This window comes from Stegostoma tigrinum, chromosome 30 (assembly GCF_030684315.1).
Source record: "Stegostoma tigrinum isolate sSteTig4 chromosome 30, sSteTig4.hap1, whole genome shotgun sequence".
In the NCBI taxonomy this organism is placed as follows: domain Eukaryota; kingdom Metazoa; phylum Chordata; class Chondrichthyes; order Orectolobiformes; family Stegostomatidae; genus Stegostoma; species Stegostoma tigrinum.
The window spans coordinates 22368359-22387533 of record NC_081383.1 but is presented as its reverse complement, the minus strand read 5'-3'; the positions used below and the strand labels follow the sequence as shown (position 1 = coordinate 22387533).

Here is a 19175-nt window from a genome sequence, read left to right as displayed (position 1 = left end):
TTGAGCCTTGTAGATGGTGGACAAGCTCTGGGGAGCCAGTAAGTGTGGTATCTGCCACAGACGTTGTAACCTCTGACCTGCTCTTGTGGCCACTGTGTTTATGTGGCAGGTCCATTTGAGTTTTTGATCAATGATAAATCCCCAGGATGTTGACAGTGGGGAATTCAGTGATGGTAACACCATTGAATATCATGGGGCAATGGTTAGATTGTCTCTTATTGGTGATGGCCATAGCCTGGCATTTGTGTGGCATGAGTGTTACTTGCCACTTGTCAACCCAAGCCTGGATATTGTCCAGATCTTATTGCATTTTGACGTGGACTGCTTCAGTATCAGGAGAATTGCGAGTGGTGAACATTGTGCAATCATCTGCGAACATTCCCACTTCTGACCTTATGATGGAGGGAAGATCATTGATGAAGCAGCTGAAGTTGGTTGGGCCTAGGACACTACCCTGAGGAACTCCTGCAGAGATGTCCTGGAGCTGAGATGACTGACATCCAACAATGATGACCGTCTTCCTGCATTCTGGTTATGACTCCATCCACCAGAGAATTTGCCCTCTGATATCCATTCATTTCAGCTTTGTCAGGGCGCCTTGATGCCATACTTGGTCAAATGCAGCCTTGATGTCAAGGGCTGTCACTTTTGCCTCCTGGAGATAGCTCTTTTGACCATGTTTGAATCAAGGCTGTAATGAGGTCAGGAGATGAGTGGTCCTGGCGGAACCCAAAGTGGGCGTCACTAAGCAAGTTATTGCTGAGTGGGTGCTGCTTGATATCACTGTTGATGACACTTTCTATCACTTTACTGATGATCAAGAGTAGACTGATGGGGCGGCTATTGGCTAGTGGATTTGTTCTGTTTTTTCATATAGAGGACATACTTGGGCAATTTTCCATATTTTCAGCAGATGCCAGTGTTGTAACTACTGGATCATCTTGGCTAGGGGAGTGGCGAGTTCTGGAGCACAAATCTTCAGTACTATTGCTGGAATGTTGTCAGGACCCGTAGCCATAGCCTTTGCGGTATCCAACCACTTCTTCATATCACATGAACTGAATCAAGTGGGCTGAAGACTGGTATTTCTAATTCAAGGGATTATTGGAGTAGACTGAGATGATCATCCAATCGGCACTTATCTTTTTGTGCTGATATGCTGAGATCTTCCATCTTTGAGAATAAATATATTTGTGGAACCGCCACCTCCTGTGAGTTGTTTAATTGTCCACCACCATTCACAGTTGTTTGTGGCAGGACTGCAAAGCTTAGATCTGATCTGTTGGTTGTGAGATTTCTGCTTATGCTGTTCGGCATGCTAGTACTCCTGTTTGGACCTGATATTCACGTATGCCTAGTGCTGCTCCTGGCATGCTGTCCTGCATTCTCCATTGAACCAGGGTTGAACCCCTGGCATGATCGTAATGGTTGACTGGTGGATATGCCAGGCCATGTGGTTATAGATTGTGCTGGAGTACGATTCTGATGTTGATAGCCCACGGCACGTCATGAATGATGAGTCTTGAGTTGCTAGATCTGTTCAAAGTCTGTCCTATTTAACACAATGATATTAGCCACCAGCTAATAGTAAGGTGGACTTTGCAGGGTCAGCAGGGCTGTTTCGAGCACTTTTTCTTTTCTGGTGCCCAGTTTGCCAGGTGGTCTGTCCGGTTTCATTTCTTTGAGACTTTGTAGTGATTAGTACAACTGAATGGTTTGTTAGGTCATTTCAGAGGGCAGTTGAGAATCAACCACATTGCTGTGGGGTCTAGTGTCTCATGTAGGCCAGACCAGTTGTAGATGACAGATTTCCTTCCCTGAAGAACATTAGTAAACCAGATGGGTTTTTTCCAACAATGTTTTCATGGTCATCAGGAAATTCTTGTTTCCAGATTTCTTTTTGTTGAATTCAAATTTCACATTCTGCCATCGTGGCATTCAAATCTGGGTCCCCAGAATATTACCTGAGTTTCTAGATTAATTGTCTAGCAATTACACCACTAGGCCATTGCCTTGACTTAGCTGTGAGATATGCAGATTTGTAGGGTAGGGGGGTAGATCTGGGTTGGATGTCTTCAGAGGGTCATTGTGGACTCAATGGGCCACATGGCCTACTTCCACACTGTAGGGAAAGATTAAACCGATTATTTGAAATTAGACTTTTTTAGTTTAGACCATATTAATTAGGAACTATTATAACAATTTTTATTCAGCATTACTCACAACCCCTTGATGCTGAGCCTGCTCAATGTTTTTGAGAAATCATGTACTGATTGATACCTCATGGTGATTTTTTTTTTGTTATTAGTAAGCATTAAAACAATTTCCCTTGAGGTTCTCATGCTGCTTACCTGTCTTTAACCTGCACTGGAGTAGCAGTTTGTCTCTGTATAAAAATTGAGCACAGATTTCTGCTCCATTATTGGTTCTTGGTTATTTATGGAAAGCTTTCTTGGTGACTTGATTTTATTGTTAGTTCTACTTCATTATTACTTTTGTAAATGTTGGAGCAAAGTTAATGTTTTGAGCTTTAAAAACAAAATTCTGTCACTGTTCAGATTGGGATGTTATTGTCTACCATTTGTGAAATTGTTTGTGCATGTGATTGTTTTCATGTCCCACCACTTATAGTTTGCAACATGTTATAAAGGTATCTCACAGTGCTTGCCCATTTAATGATTTGTCTACAAATCTGCATATCCCACAGCTAAGTCAAGGCAATGGCCTAGTGGTGTAATTGCTAGACAATTAATCTAGAAACTCAGGTAATATTCTGGGGACCCAGATTTGAATGCCACGATGGCAGAATGTGAAATTTGAATGATTCATCAGGACACTGTTGCGTAGAGCGTGCATGTAAATTAATTGTGTCCCTCTAAGTAATCCATGTTCCCTGGGGTTTTGTTTAACTTAATTGGCTGGGTGCCTGATTTGCAATGCAGAGTGATGGTAATGTTGTAGGTTCAATTCTTCCACTAACTGAGGCTACCTGTGAATGATTCTCCTTTACCACCCCCCCCAACCCTTGTCTGAGTCATTGTGACCCTTGGGTTACACCATCACTAATCGTAAGCGAACAGCCCTATGGTCTGGTAAGACTGACAATTTTACCTTACCTTACCTTTTAATACAGAATGCAAATTGGTTACACATCACACTTATGCAAGTTCAACTATATTGTCTTCTGGTCCATTAGTGTTCCAGTCTTAAGGATATTCAACTTCTAAATACTAACAAACTATCATCTCATTGACAAAAATAAAGTTGCTGGAAAAGCTCAGCAGGAAAACTTTGATGAGGACTCGTCTACTGAGGTAGTATGGGCTGAGGTTAGAAACGGGAAAGGAGAGGTCACCCAGTTGGGAGTTTTCTGTAGGCCTCCGAGAAGTTCCAGAGATGAGGAAAGGATTGCCAAGATGATTCTGGATAAGAGCAAAGGTAACAGGGTAGTTGTTATGGGCGCTTTAACTTTCCAAATATTGACTGGAAATGCTATAGGTCGAATGCGTTAGATGGGTCAATTTTTATCCAATGTGTGCAGGAGAGTTTCTAAACACAGTATGTAGCTAGGCTAACAAGAGATGAGGCCGCTCTGGATTTGGTTCTGGGTATTGAACCAGGCCAGGTGTTAGATTTGGAGGTAGGTGTGCACTTTGGTGATCGTGACCACAGTTCGGTTACGTTTACTTTAGCGATGGAAAGGGATAGGTATATACTGCAGGGCTGGGAGAAAGGCAATTGTGAGGCAATTAGGCAAGATTTAGGATGCATAGGATGGAGAAGGAAACTGCAGGAGTTGGGCACAATTGAAATGTGGAGCTTGTTCAAGGAACAACTAATGCATGTCCTTGTTAAGGATGTACCTTTCAGGCAGGGAGGAAGTGGTCAAGCGAGGGAACCGTAGTTTACGAAAGAAGTTGAAACTCTTGTCAAGAGGAAGATGGAGGCTTTTGTAAAGGTGAGGCGTGAAGGCTCAGTTAGGGCACTTAAATTACAAGTTAACCAGGAAGAACCTAAAGAGAGAGCTAAGAAGAGTCAGAAGGGGACATGAGAAGTCTTTGACAGGTAGGATAAAGGAAAACCCTAAAGCTTTCTATAGGTATGTCAGGAACAAACTAATGACTAGAGTAAGATTAGGCCCAGTCAAGGACAGTAGTGGGAAGTTGTGCGTGGAGTCTGAAGAGATAGGAGAGGCGCTAAATGAATATTTTTCGTCAGTATTCACACAGGAAAGAGACAATGTTATCGAGGAGAATACTGAGATACAGGCTATTAGACTTGACGGGATTGAGGCTCACAAGGAGGAGGTGTTAGCAATTCTGGAAGGTGTGAAAATAAATAAGTCCCCTGGGCCGGATGGGATGTATCCTAGGATTCTCTGGGCAGCTAGGGAGGAGATTGCAGAGCCTTTGTCTTTGATCTTTATGTCGTCATTATCTTCAGGAATAGTGCCGGAAGACTGGAGGATAGCAAATGTTGTCCCCTTGTTCAGGAAGGGAAGGAGGAACAATCCTGGTATTAGACTAGTGAGCCTTACTTCCGTTGTGGTAAAGTGTTGGAGAGGATTATAAGAGATAGGATTTATAATCATCTAGAAAGGAATAATTTGATTAGAGATAGTCAACACAGTTTTGTGAAGGATAGGTCATGCCTCTCAAATCTTATTGAGTTCTTTGAGAAGGTGACCAAACAGGTGGATGAGGGTAAAGCGTTTGATGTGGTGTATATGGATTTCAGTAAAGCGTTTGATAAGATTCCCCACAGTTGGCTATTGCAGAAAATACAGAGGCATGGGATTGAGGGTGATTGAGTGGTTTGAATGAAAAATTGGCTACTTGGAAGAAGACAGAGGTGGTGGTTGATGGGAAATGTTCATCCTGGAGCTCAGTTACTAGTGGTGTACCACAAGGGTCTGTTTGGGGCCACTGCTGTTTGGCATTTTTATAAATGAGCTGGATGAAGGCGTAGAAGGATTGGTTAGTAAATTTGCAGATAACACTAAAGTTGGTGGCGTTGTGGATAGTGCGGAAGGATGTTGCAGGTTACAGAGGGACATAGGTAAGCTGCAGAGATGGGCTGAGAGGTGACAAATGGTGTTTAATGTGGAAAAGTGTGAGGTGATTCTCTTTGGAAGGAGTAATAGGAATACAGAGCTAATGGTAAGATTCTTGGTGGTGTGCGTAGATCCCTGAAAGTTGCCACCCAGGTTGATAGGGTTGTTAAGAAGACATACACGGTGTGTTTGGTTTTACTGGTAGAGGGATTGAGTTTTGGAGCCATGAGGCCATGTTGCAGCTGTACAAGTCTCTGGTTCGGCCACACTTGGAGTATTGTGCGCAGTTCTGGTCGCCGCATTATAGGAAGGATGTGGAAGCATCGGAAAGGGTGCAGAGGAGATTTACCAAGATGTTGCCTGGTATGGAGGGATGGTCTTGTGAGGGATTTGAGACTGTTTTTGTTTGAGAGAACAAGGTTGAGAGGTGATCTAATAGAGACATAGAAGATGATCAGAGGATTAGATAGGGTGGACAGTGAGAGCTTTTTTCCTTCTATGGTGATGGCTAGCAAGAGGGGACGTAGCTTTAAATTGAGGGGTGATAGATACTACTCAGAGTAGTAAGCGTGTGGAATGTCGTGCCTGCAACAGTAGTAGACTCACCAATTTTAAGGGCATTTAAATGGTCATTGGATAAATATATGGATAGTAGTGGAATAGTGTAAGCTAGATGGGCTTCAGATTGGTTTCACAGGTCAGCACAACATCGAGGGCCAAAGGGCCTGTACTGCGCTGTAGTGTTCTATGTTCTACATCTGGCAACATCTGTGAAGGAAAAAATAGAGTTAACATTTCGGGTCCGGTGACCCTTTCTCAGAACCCCAGTTCTGAGGAAGGGTTAACAGACCTGAAACGTTAACTCTGTTTTTCTCTTCACAGATGCTGCCAGACCTGCTGAGCTTTTCTAGCAATTTTGTTTTTGTTCCTGATTTACAGCATCAGCAGTTCTTTCGGTTTTTATTATCTCGTTGAGATTGCTTTTCATTCAATATTTTTTTAAATGAGAATGTTTCAAAGAATGTGCACTCTTCATTCAAAACTTCAGCTATTTGTTTTAAAACATGGCTTGAGAAACAAAAAATAGGTTAACAGTGAATATTTGTAAAGGTGTATAATCATGACTAAACATGATCCTAAAGTATAAATGTTTAGATGAATTTGTAAATTTCATCTAAACCTCAAGATTGTTGGTCTTTTTACATAATCATGCTCAGCACCTTCTAAGAACACTCACGTTCAATACACAGATAGGTGTACATATTGACTTGACACAGACATGTGAAACAAACATTTTTTATAATTTCTTATAGGCAAACACAAGTATCAGTTTTAATGAAAATGCATTGGTAAACATTGAATATGTAAAAAGAAAAATATTTGCCCTTAGAATTTCTAAGAGTAGGTTGTGTTTGACTTTGCATTGGACCATTATTTGTGCCTATGTGTGTGTGGGGACTGTCTCAAATTTACAAATTCACACTTTCTAAGTAAACGTTAATTATCAGATGCTGTTCTGATTGTCAGAGCAACATACGATTATCGAAGGCATCTGGAGGCTTCTATTGAGCAAACAAATTACAATGAGAAGCAAGATGACTGAAGTTTTTCTCTCTCATTGTAGTAAAAAAAGTGTTTGATCAGTTTGTCACTTTTGTAAAACAAAATGTGAACACTTTGCATATTAGAAAGGCCAATAAAAGCTTAACTGAATTAAAACTTTCCCCTGAGATTTCTAGATGCTAAAAGGAAAAATATTTGCTCTATAGAGCTGACAATACTGTTAAATTCTGCATATGTGTAGTGTTCACAGTCTGGAAATCAATTAAAGCTTGTGCTTTTGAAAAAAGCGAGATCTCAATCTTAGAATATTGAAATATGCAAAAATAGTTCATTGCTTCGATCTAATAATGGAGTGAAATATGTAATTTGAAAACTCAGCATCGGAAAGATCATTTTCTGGAATAAATTGTTTGATTATTTTTGTGCAATTTTTACTTTCAGCACAGCTTTAAGTAAATTTTGATGCTCTGATTGTATATCTTTTTAAATCATGTATCTTAAATATGGTCTTTCTTTCTTTTAGGTGATCAGATTGTGTGACCTTTCTATTGATGGAGATTCTGTTACATCAGTTGGCTGGTCAGAGAGAGTAAATATCATTCTTTTGATGTGAAAATTGAGCTGGCTGAAGTCTAAATACACCTATTTCATTTGATTGTTTTATTTATAATCACTTTGTTCAGTGCAAGTAAAACTGCAACAAACAAAAAAAATCTGTTTCATAATTCAATGTACTTTGCTGTTATTTTGAGTAGTTCTGTAAATTTGTTATGTATTTGTGACATATGAAAGGAAAGGAAGGTTTATCGGCCATTGTAACATTCTTCAGATTGAGAATGTAATTGGTTTTATACTTTAGAGAATGTGTTATTGAGGCTGATACTTCAGCGCTGTGCTGGAGAAGTGCGACGCTTCTAAGGTGCCATCTATGAATAAGACAACTAAAGCTGTATTTTCACTATTCTTATAAAAATTTCAGCAACACTCTTCAAAAAGAGGAGAGCTTTTCTCCTGGTGTTAGGTCTTCATGCTTCAATGAAGGAAATTTTACTATTCAGTCATCCCACAGCCATTTGTATGAATAGTTGTGTACAAATTAACTGCCATGTTTTTCTGTTGAACAATGGCTACACCTGAAGATTACTTAATTGGCTGCGAAACATTATGGGACATTCATTTATATGAAGTCTTTTATCACTTTAGAATGACAGTTTGTTTTTTTATACATTTGAGAGAACTGTTCAGTTTTGCAATATTAGTGAAGAGGAAGCTAAATTTGGAAAGTGGTGCTAACTTTCATTTCATCAAGTATTTCAGAACATGTAGTATTAGATGTTAGATGGTACTACCCTGGGCTATGAATTACCCTAGGCAGAACACTAACACCCATGCTGGATAAACTCTGCTATCCAGTATTGTATGCATTGCTTCAGGGACAGATTAAGGAACTTAATAAAAATTGTTGCATGTGCAACATTAAAATGATTTGCTATTAACAAACCTTGAGACATCCACTGAGTTTATCGTTCTCTTCCCAAAAATAAAAGAAATTTTGATGTCAAATATTGCTGTTTCCTGTACCATTGAAGGTAAGTCTCCATGATTTACACTTGATGGTATGAGGATTATGTTTTAGTTTCAAGTATGATGTGGTACCAAGGTAGCTGATGTTTTTTCATTATAAATAAAACCAAGACTTTCCTGAGAAATAGTGAAAACAAAACCACTTGGTAATAAATTTCCCAGAAATAGGAACTTTATTGCCACAATTTTAGAAAATATCAAACAAAAATAAATTTTATAATTCCTTGATTTAATATCTATTTATTATGGGTGGCAACAAACGTTTTCATTTACATACAGAAGCTAAAAGGGTTTTGAAATCCGAGTTACCTAATGTTTTCTAGGGAAACCTGGTAGCTGTTGGAACACACAAAGGATATGTTCAGATCTGGGATACAGCTGCAGGGAAAAAAATATCTACACTTGAAGGACACTCTGCTAGAGTAGGTAAGTTGTCGGAAATCAGATCAAACCTTGTAATTAGCCATGAGCACCTTTTAAAGTAAAAACCTGCTTCAACTTGCTTTCAGTCACAAATAATTTGAATCAAGGTTATGAAGCAACACAGACAACAAACATTTACATTAAAGCATCATATTTTAAGCCAGTTTGCATATTCTTCAGATATCGGCATTTTTTAAGGCCTCAGTAAGATATCTGCCAAGTCTTTTCTGCCTAAGCCACTATCACTCATGTGATGTCTTCACTGTCATTTGTATAATGCGATACTTCAGAGCTGTTTTATAAAACCATAAGACATAGGAGCAGAAATTAAGCCATTTGGCCCATCGGGTCTGCTCCATCAATCAATCATGGCTGATCAGTTCCCCAATTCCATTTTCCCGCTTTCTCCCTGTAACCCTTGATAATCAAAAACCTATCTATCTCAGTCTTAAATGTACTCAATGACCTGGCGTCCACAGCCTTCTGTGGCAGTGAATTCCATAGATAATGTTTCAATGTAATAAACTTGAACGTGTGCATTTATTTTAGAATTGTTTGCAGAAGGGGATAAAGAATATTTTTCAATTTTGTTAAAAACAAATGGTACTTATTCTGGATTCCTTAAGCAAACCATTTCTTATCGCATGTATGTCCATTTTATGAGATTCCTTTGGGGGAAGTAACATACATTGTGGATGTATTGTATTTGGAATTCCAGAATTATGTGATAAGGCACCATGCCAAAGGTTATTGCAGAAAGTAAAAGCTGAAAATGATGGGGAAACATATTGGTATGAACAGAGTTAGGTCTTTAGGTAGAAAACAGTATACTTAAATGGATCACCATCTCATTGGCCAGATGTGTTGAGTGGAGACCTTTAGGACCCAATGCCAGGATTGTAACTTATCAACAACTTAGATGAGGGGAGCAAAGGCATTGGAGCTGAGTTTGGGGACAGCACAGATATAGATAGGAAAAGCATGTTGCGAAGAAGACATCAGGAATTTATAGAAAGATGTGGACATGTTGAATGGGTGGGAAAAGATCTGCAGACAGGGGATATTACTTAATTAGATAACGATTGTGGAACTCCGAGGTGCAGACGGATTTAGGTATTCCAGTGAGTCATAAAAGTTAATATTCAGGAACAGCTGATAATAAGTTACAGTTTTTATTAGCTTTCTTGATTACAAGAGGAATAGATCATAAAAGGAAGGACTAAAATAAAACAAAGAGCTGCGGATGCTGGAGATCTGAAACACAATAACAGAAATTGCTGATGAAACTCAGGAGGGTTGGTAGCAAGTCTGGAGAGAAAAACAGTTAACATTTCAAGTTCAGTGACCAGTTTCCAGTTCTCTCTTCCACTTTCTTTAGTTAATTGTTTTCATGGCTGTGCCTTTTTCTATATTCTCACCTTATTTCTGACGGTTATATCATAAGCTGGTGTGTATTGCTCTCTGAAATTCACTCCCTAAACTGCTCTACGTCTCCACCTTTCTCTTAGCAATATACTGAACTCATGTTGAATAATTAAGATAAAGTGTTACATTAAAGAAGTTAGTTGTGCCTCACATCTTGAGATATTATATAGTGCTATCAAATACTTTCCTTGGTGAAGCATTAGTTGGAGAGAATTTATATGTTTCCCATTAGTGAACTTGCATGTGCCATCATTACAAAGGGAGCAATCATTAGCCTGATTTGCAAACAGATAGTTCTTAATGGATGCATACCTGTCATTGAATTTGAAAAAAAAAAGCTTGGTCAGTTTTGAGTGTTGGTAACCTCCATGAAATAAAGCCTGGTGTTTAATCAGGTTTCTTAATCTAATGAAAACAAAATACAGACATTGCTCATAATTACTGTCAAAAGAAAAAGTAATTTGACAAAATAAGGAGTAAATTCCAGTATGATAAGCAGAAAAATCAGCAGATTTGTTGTCAGACAAATTGGCTTCCAATCAATTCAAATTAATACAGCTTTAAAACAAAACACAAGTTGTCCGTAGGTTTATTTTACATTTTTAGCCTGGTAAGCAGTTTAAAGTTGATTTGTGTTTATAGGGGCCCTTGCATGGAATGCTGATCAGTTGTCATCAGGAAGTAGGGACCGTCTTATTCTCCAGAGAGATATCCGTACTCCACCCTTGCAATCAGAGCGCCGACTTCAGGGTCACAGGCAGGAAGTTTGTGGTTTGAAATGGTCGACAGATCACCAGCTTCTCGCATCTGGAGGAAATGATAACAAGGTAATGAAACGTATGAATACAAAAAATGATGAAAACTGACTTAGCTGATCTAGGCTGTAGTAGTTTTCAGGGCATTACAGTTGGATACAGTGCTCTTTTGTTCCAGAAGAAAAAATAGGGCTGCCATTCCTGATCCCGAAAAGTAATTTCAGTAAGAAAAGGAACTCTTGAACAGGAACATCCTTGGCTGTGTTTCTTCCAATGAGATCTGATAGACTTTATTCAGTTTTGCAACTCATACATCACTTGAATGAGATGCTGAAATTCAGTTAGAGACCTTGTGGAAGCACAGTGAACAATAAAATGGGCACTAGGAAAATATCAGTAATCTGACATGGTAATAGGTGTTAAAGTACCGACATATTAATTTGATGTTGTGTTCAGCCTTTATCAGCACTTCTCTCATCACAACTGCATTGCTATGAGGAAGTAGCACGTATAAGTTGGGAACTGCTTTTTTTGAGCAGAATTGCTGAAAGCTAGACAAAACTATTTGCATGTTCACTCTTGTGTATAATTATTATCATCTTGTCATTACACTTCTTCACTTTAAAAAAATCAGTTATTTGAACTTAAGACTTTAAAATGAATCATTTCTGCCAGTGCTGTGTAGTCAAGAATAGACAGGTGCATGTGCATACAGACAATGATATCATTCAGGAATGATCAAGTCAGCTGTTTTACTGGATGAGCATAATTTTTATCTAATTGCAGTCTCCAAATAGATGTATTTTTCCAGTATTAAGCTGTTACAATTGACTTAGAGTTTGTTAATTAAGACGTGTGAGATTTTCTTGCTAAAGAGAGTATAATTTTCACAACTGGAGTGATTTGATCAGCTTTATTGTTGTTCGTTGTACCCTGCTTAGCAGTCTTAGCCATTCCACTGATCAATAAACTGCTTGTGTTAGTGTGGATTTAGTGTTACTCAGCAAAACCCTTCCCATTCCTGGTGAGAGAAAGTAAGCAGTACGTGATTTGTGAAAATCTATTGTTCTTTGAATCCTAAGATTTAAGTGAATCAAAGATTATTTTAAAGACAAAATAGTTATATAATGTGTTGCAAAATCAAATTCTTTTACATATAACTTGTCATTGTTTAGCTACTGGTGTGGAACAATTCCAGTTCAGGCCCAGTACAGCAGTATACAGAGCATCTTGCAGCAGTGAAAGCTATTGCCTGGTCACCCCATCAGCATGGCCTCCTTGCATCAGGTGGTGGAACTGCTGACCGGTGCATCCGTTTCTGGAATACTCTTACCTCTCAGCCTTTGCAGTGCATTGATACAGGCTCTCAGGTGTGCAACCTTGCTTGGTCCAAGCATGCAAATGAGCTAGTAAGTATGAAGTATTTCACTTGCTTTTAGTTTTTCTAAAGCAAAGCTATTGGATTACCTTAAAATCTCTAGAGATTCTCCAGTGTTATTTTATGGGAGTAAATTTGTTATCTTTATCTGGCCTGGCTTAATCAATGGTGATAAGACATAGACATAGGAGCAGAAATTAGGCCATTCGACCCATTGAGTCTGCTCCGCCATCGATCATGGCTGATAAGTTCCTCAGCCCCATTCTCTTGCTTTCTCCCTGTAACCCTTGATCCCCTTGATAATCAAGAATCTCAGCCTTAAATGTACTCAGTGATCTGGCCTCCACAGCCTTCTGTGGCACTGAATTCCATAGATTCACCACTCTCTGGCATAAGAAGCTTCTCCTTATCTCCTTTCTAAAAAGTCTTCCCTTTACTCTAAGGCTGTGCCCTCGGGTCCTAGTCTCTCCTACCAATGGAAGCATCATCCCAACATCCACTCTGTCCGGGCCATTCAGTATTCTGTAAGTTTCAATTAGATTCCACCTCATCCTTCTAAACTCCAATGAGTATGGTCCCAGAATCCTCAAACGTTCCTTGTATGTTAAGCTTTTATGTTGAATGATAACTCTTAGAACAACTCTTGCCAACAAACCACTCAGTTTTCCAAGCCAAGAGGTGGTAATTAATATTGGCCATTATCAGAAATGGGAATATTAGAGAATTAATAATAGTACATTTTAATCTGCATTTAGTGTATACTTAAAATTTTATTTCATTTTCTTCGAGTATTGTTTTAATATTGACCTAGACATTCAAATGGTTAGATAGTCTATGGAGCAGAGTAGACTGGAGTTGCACATTGGGACCGTGTGGAATTCCTGATGCAATTAACTCCATGAAAATTGCCCAGAAAATTTAAACTTCCAAGGAGCAATTCCTCTACATCTGGAACTCCATAAAAAAGTCCCTTAAATGTTGGAAAATTCAGAGGGTTCGGACTCACTTAAGCTTAACCCAGAAAACGTTGGGAGGACTAAAAAGCTATCTCCTAGGATGAAAGTTAAATGGAACCCTCAACTCTTAACTGCTGAACCACCAGCCCCAACTCCAAACTGACCCTTTAGAGCCTAAAACCATATACACTATCCACCTGGCCCCTACACCCCTCACCTGTGACCCTACTTCTCACCTACTATCTGCCTCCACTCCTTTCTCCTGAGCTTACACACTTAGCTTTCTTCAATCACTTTCAAAATATCTTGGCAACCTTTAGCTTCTGGAATATGACAGCACGTGGTGTAAGAAACTGAACTGCGCTCAGTATATTTCTAGCTTTCATTTGATGGAATCATGGCCAGACAAATGAGTCAGCAGTAATTTTAAAGGGGTTTACCGTTGGTTAAATCTGTACCACCAGTGATCAGAATATTTGGACCATTGTTTCATTGGTTAATTAGAAGGCCCATAGCATTAGATTTAGCAATTAAATCATTGTATTCTCCTCATTCTCACATAATTTGTACTTGGGGAAAATTTTCCATTCAGTGAGAACATAATTATTAGAGGTTTTGCAGATTTTACGGCAGTTGAGAAAAGCACTCTTTTGGGACTGGGCAATTACTGAAATACAGAAGAAATGTAGAAATGACACATTGTTATAAATATTGATGCTGTTGTGTAAAAATATGTTACAATAATAATGAGTGGAGCACAATTGGACTTGTTTCAATTCACTTTTTTAAGTAGTGCTGTGGTGGTTTTTATGTACATCTTTATCAGTTTAATTAAAATTCTTCTTTGATTTTCAGGTGAGTACTCATGGTTATTCACAAAATCAGATCTTGGTGTGGAAGTATCCATCATTAACACAAGTAGCCAAGCTGACAGGACATTCATACAGAGTGCTATACCTGGTGAGTTAGTCATTCTGATTTTCACATTCACTTTGTATAACTAACTCAAGGATTAAAGTTATAATGCTTTTGACTTTATAATCAACAACGTATGCATTCAGTGCTAAAAGCCTTACAAGGCCGATTGAAAGGTAACTGTACAAAATTACTCACCTTTGCTAATGTTGACATTTCAGTATTTGCAGTCTTCAAATGATAGTCAAGGTATCTGTTCTAAGCAATTGTTGACAAAAGCTCTGTTAATTGATCTCATTAATTTCAACCTTGTTCAGTAATAGAGTCATAAAGTCATAGAATTGTATAACACGGAAATAGACCCTTCGGTCTAACTCACCCATGCCGACCAGATATCCTGAATTAATCTAACCCCAGTTAACTTTTTGATTTCTCTCCACTGGTGGTGCCAGACTAGCTGAGCTTTTCCAGCAGCTTCTGCTTTTGTTCCTCTAAACCCTTCCTGTTATGTTAGTTAGTTTGCATGTAATATTGCAGAAATGGCATCAGCATGACGAAGACCTGGACTGGGCAGTTTAGGATATACCAGACAATGTGACATGGTTTAGACATGTCTAGAACATCAATGAACCAATCCAACAAATTTATTACCAGCTACATAATCTAAGCAATTATCTGTGGGCATTGGTAAAGATATAGGACCGCTATGAAAGTTGCAGCTCAAAACATGGGTAGTCTACAACTATCCAAAGCCAACAAGAATCAGTGTAGGCTGGATCCCTCCCTCCCTCCCTGAACCAGCTTGCTGTTTTTGATACAAATGTTCTACACTATTTTTAATTCTAGAATATTGAATTTGAAGGTAAGAAAAATGTATATGAAGACTTTGAACTTAGAAGATGATTCCCTGAAACAAATTTCACTTCTCCCAGCAAGATCAATATAGCTAATGTTAGTTATAGGACTATTTCCAAGAATAATGCAGTACTTTGAAGATTTCAATATGAACCACTCCACTGAAACTTTTCCTGTATTTCATATTTGCCTGCTGTGACTGCATCTCACCACTGTGCATTATGCATATCAGCAGAGCTAAGGACTCAACAAAAAAGCTTGAAGATCTTGGCTGATTTAGCTGAAGAGGCAGTCTGCAGGTAGATTTTATCTTTGCATGTCAGAATGTTGCTGGGTGCACTATGGCCAACAGGAGAGAATGCTGCACATGATTGGTCGTGTCATTGTATCCAGTCGTTCTGAAATGCAATTTTGAACCACCAAGTGCATAATTCTGTTTTACAGTCCTAATGATTAAAACTTGGTGTGTTTATGTAAGGGAATTAAGGAGTTACCTGCATTGAGCAGACTGCCTTAACTCCCTCAAGTAGTTTAACCATGATATCACAACACAAGGCCACACAATTTGCCCTGTTGCAGGGAGTGCTGCAGTCTGTCATTGCATACTCAAAAACTGTGTGTGTGTGTGTGTGTGTGTGTGTGTGTGTGTGTGTGTGTGTGTGTGTTCAGAGTACTGTACTATGCTCACTGGTATGTGTGTGTGTGTGTGTGTGTGTGTATTTCTCTTACACAGCCTCAAAAAAGATGCATCTGCACTTACATTTTTTTCTGAATCCCTGTATATTGTTGAATGTAGATTTTGAGTAGGAAGGTAAAAGTATTCTGTCTTACCAGATTTTCATTATTATTCAATTTTCATTATCCAAGTAATATCAGTTAAATGAGTCTCTTATTACCTTTTGAGAAGATTGAAGAAAAGAAAATAAATAGATATTATGGAAACAAGATTTTTTTTATAAGCTTCAAAAGAAATGTACTATTCTCACAAGGCATTACAAAGAATTCAAATTCTCTTTTTTTCAATCTGCAGGCAATGTCACCAGATGGGGAAGCCATTGTAACTGGAGCTGGAGACGAAACACTCCGATTCTGGAATGTGTTTAGTAAAACTCGTTCAACTAAGGTATGATACCTTGGGTAACTACAATGATGTTAAAGCTGTACCAGAAATCTTTGATTTTGTTTAAAGAATCAGTGTATCCTATATTTGATTCATAATAAAATCATGCTGTATAGGAGTTGCTGGACCAGTTGACTATTGCATCTTTACTTAAAGATATTGTAAAACATAGTTTGTTTCCCACAGAATTAGAGGAGGAATTGGAAAAAGAGCACAGTATTGCATCAATGTGTCAAAGCATCAGAAATTTAAAACAACATTCTCAGAGACAATGGAAGATAATCTGCTTTGCTTTGTGGTTGAGTCCAGAGCTACATTTTAGGTTTAATTGCTTCTTGTCTACTTGTCGTTGTGATGTCAAAGTGGATTCCATTGCGCTAACTACATGAAACCCAGCTGTCTACGTTGAGATTTACAGTAGGCACCATTCAAAATGGAGTTACTCAACCATGATTATGACCTAATAAAATACTGTGAGCAGCATGACAGTTTGGGACCTTCATGTCAATAAATAGGCTTATGGATAAATACAAACCATGGCTCATGTGTAATTTTGGTCTCCCTGCTACACGATGCTGTGAAACTTGTAGGAGTTCAGAAAAGATTTATGAAGGGTTGCCGGGGTGGAAGGTTTGAGCTATAGGGCGAGGTTAAGTAGACTGAGGAAATTTTCCCTGGAGTTTCATCGGCTGAAAAATGAATTTATGGATGTTTATAAAATCACGAGAGGGATGGATGAAAAGCCCAGGTCTTTCCTCAGGGAGGGGGAGTTCAAAACTAGAGGGCACAGGTTTAAAGTGAGAGGGGAAAGATTTAAAAGGGATCTTGGGGGCAATTTTTTGACTCAGAGGTTGGTGTGCGTATGGAAAGAGCCGCCAGAGGAAGTGGTGGAAGCTGGTATCACAAAATTTAAAAGGCTGGATTTATGAATAGGAAGCGTTTAGAGGGATATGGGCAAAATGCTGGCAAATGGACTACTTTTATTTAGGATATCTAGTCGGCATGGACAAGTTGGACGGAAGGGTCTGTTTGCATGCTATACATCTCTGACTCTATGTATATTTCGTCTTTCATGGGATACGGAGATTGCTGACAAGACATTGTTGTGGTTGTGGCGTGCTAGGCCATTTCAGAGGGCAGTTAAGGGTAAGCCAAACTATTGCGGATTTGGAATCAGATATAGAAAAAAAATCAGGTAATAAGAACAATATTCCTTCCTTAAACAACATGAATAAAGCAGTTGGCTTTTTATGCCAATTAATAATGGTTTCATGGTCACTCACCAATACTGAGACTTGCTTCATATTCCAGATTTATTAATTGGATTTGAATTCAACCATTTGCCTTTGTGAAATTTAGACAGTGTCACCAGAATATTAGCTTCTGGATTACACTGGTTCAGTGACACAACCACCACGCTACCATCTTCCCATGTTATTGAGTCGTGTCTTCCAATTAAATCTGGTGGCCAGGTGTTTTGCTTGTTGGTGATGACTGTTTCCCAAAATTACTAGAAATACATGCTTTGTAACAAAATGGAATGTGTGTGCAGGATAATAGGAAGAAAGGAAAGATGATCATTTAAAATAATAGAATGCTTCACATGACACAAATATTTTATACACTACTGACAATTGGTCTACAAAGAACTTCATATTCTGCCAAGACACATTGGATATTAGACCAAAAGAGTACTAATAAAAGAGAGATAAATAAAACTTTGTGGTGAAAAAGTTTATAAATGCAGAAACTTAAGTTTTCTTTTGAATTAATTTACAGGAATCCATATCTGTGCTGAATCTCTTCACAAGAATACGATGAAGATTGAGAAATTAGTGTGTTAAATAGGGAAAATGCTAACTGTCCCATAAATATACAAGAAACTTTCATCATGCTGGTACTGATTTTTTTTTATTTGAATGGATATTAGAAAGATTTTGCTGCTCGTTCCAAACAGGTTGAATTTTTAAAATATGTTTTCAATTATGTTTGTTTACAAAGAACTGTTTGAAAAGACTGCCAAAGGTTTTGAATTAAGGTCCAGTTTAGTGCTGATATTCTAATTTTCTTGTACAGTTTATATAAAATGCCAGCCACAGCTTTCAGATGAAATGAAATGCCAAGCTATGAAATGCACAGTGCTACCTGTAAATATTTTTCTGTTGGTATTGAAAAATGTATATTGAATATAAAATTCTGTAGAAATGCAGTGAGAATGCTAAACAAGACTTGATTATCAAGACGAGCATAATATCTAAAAGAAACCTTTACTTAATAGGCTATCCTGTGTGCCTATATATGTATATTTTGTAACTGTATCACAAGGATTTTCAAATTTGTTAAGCAGGAAGCTTACTTCCCTTAAGTATTTTGTTAAGATAACTGGCTTTAATGGGTTAACATCATGTTGAACTGCACAAATCATTATATTAATTAAAATTATGATTGGCTAATATTCTTAATACTAAACATAAATATCTAATGAAGCGTGAACTTCAATTGTATCGGAGAGTTTAAAAGGTCTTGCTGCTTATAATGTTGAAATACTTTTCTCTCAAAGTGTACAAATATGGATAACAAAGCACTTGAATTTTTAACCATTTAGTGGCAATTATTACTCAGACTATAATTTTTGTACTTTTTTTATACCATCTGTGATTTTCAGTTGAGCTGTAAAACTACTTTCCATTTTCTGTAACAGTGAGTGAAGTTGTTTGTTTGTATTTGTGGATGAATATTCTGATGGTCAATTGAAGTGAGTAAAGTTGCTAAAATGGTAAAAGTGATGTTGCACAATGTGACTTGAAACTTAATATCTGCACCTGGGATAATGCACTGAGATAACAGCCAGGATAACACAACAGAATATAATATGACAAGTCTTTAAGTTTGCTGATGTAAGATTATTTGAAGACTGGAATTGCACTGTAATCTTGCAAATCATGTGTGCCCAAACTAAAAGTAGAAAAAAGTCCAAATATATTTACCACATGTTCAAAATTAGTTTCACAATATTTATATATGACATCATATTTTAAAAGAAATTCAGGATCTTTGCATAATTTGTTAACTGGAAATTCATACTGAGATTAAACTTTTTCCATCGTTTTCCTGCATTACATCAAATTACACTAAATGAAGCCTAGCT

General features: G+C 38.0%; 1 protein-coding gene across 3 annotated transcripts in view; it reads left to right on the top strand.

Moving 5' to 3' along the window:
- The window catches only part of fzr1a (fizzy/cell division cycle 20 related 1a), a 41564-nt gene extending 22739 nt beyond the window's left edge, over positions 1-18825 (top strand). For 2 of the 3 annotated variants that reach the window (XM_048559773.2, XM_059638588.1), the window contains 7 exons: positions 7140-7205; positions 8524-8626; positions 10691-10875; positions 11979-12212; positions 13993-14097; positions 15938-16030; positions 17807-18825. In XM_048559773.2, the coding sequence (XP_048415730.1) occupies positions 7140-7205; positions 8524-8626; positions 10691-10875; positions 11979-12212; positions 13993-14097; positions 15938-16030; positions 17807-17848 (828 nt within the window). In that variant the 3' untranslated portion in view covers positions 17849-18825. Of the gene's footprint in view, positions 1-7139; positions 7206-8523; positions 8627-10690; positions 10876-11978; positions 12213-13992; positions 14098-15139; positions 15207-15937; positions 16031-17806 lie in introns of those variants that run through there. The other variant, XR_009442821.1, reaches the window with a different exon arrangement.
- The last annotated feature ends 350 nt before the right edge of the window (positions 18826-19175 follow it).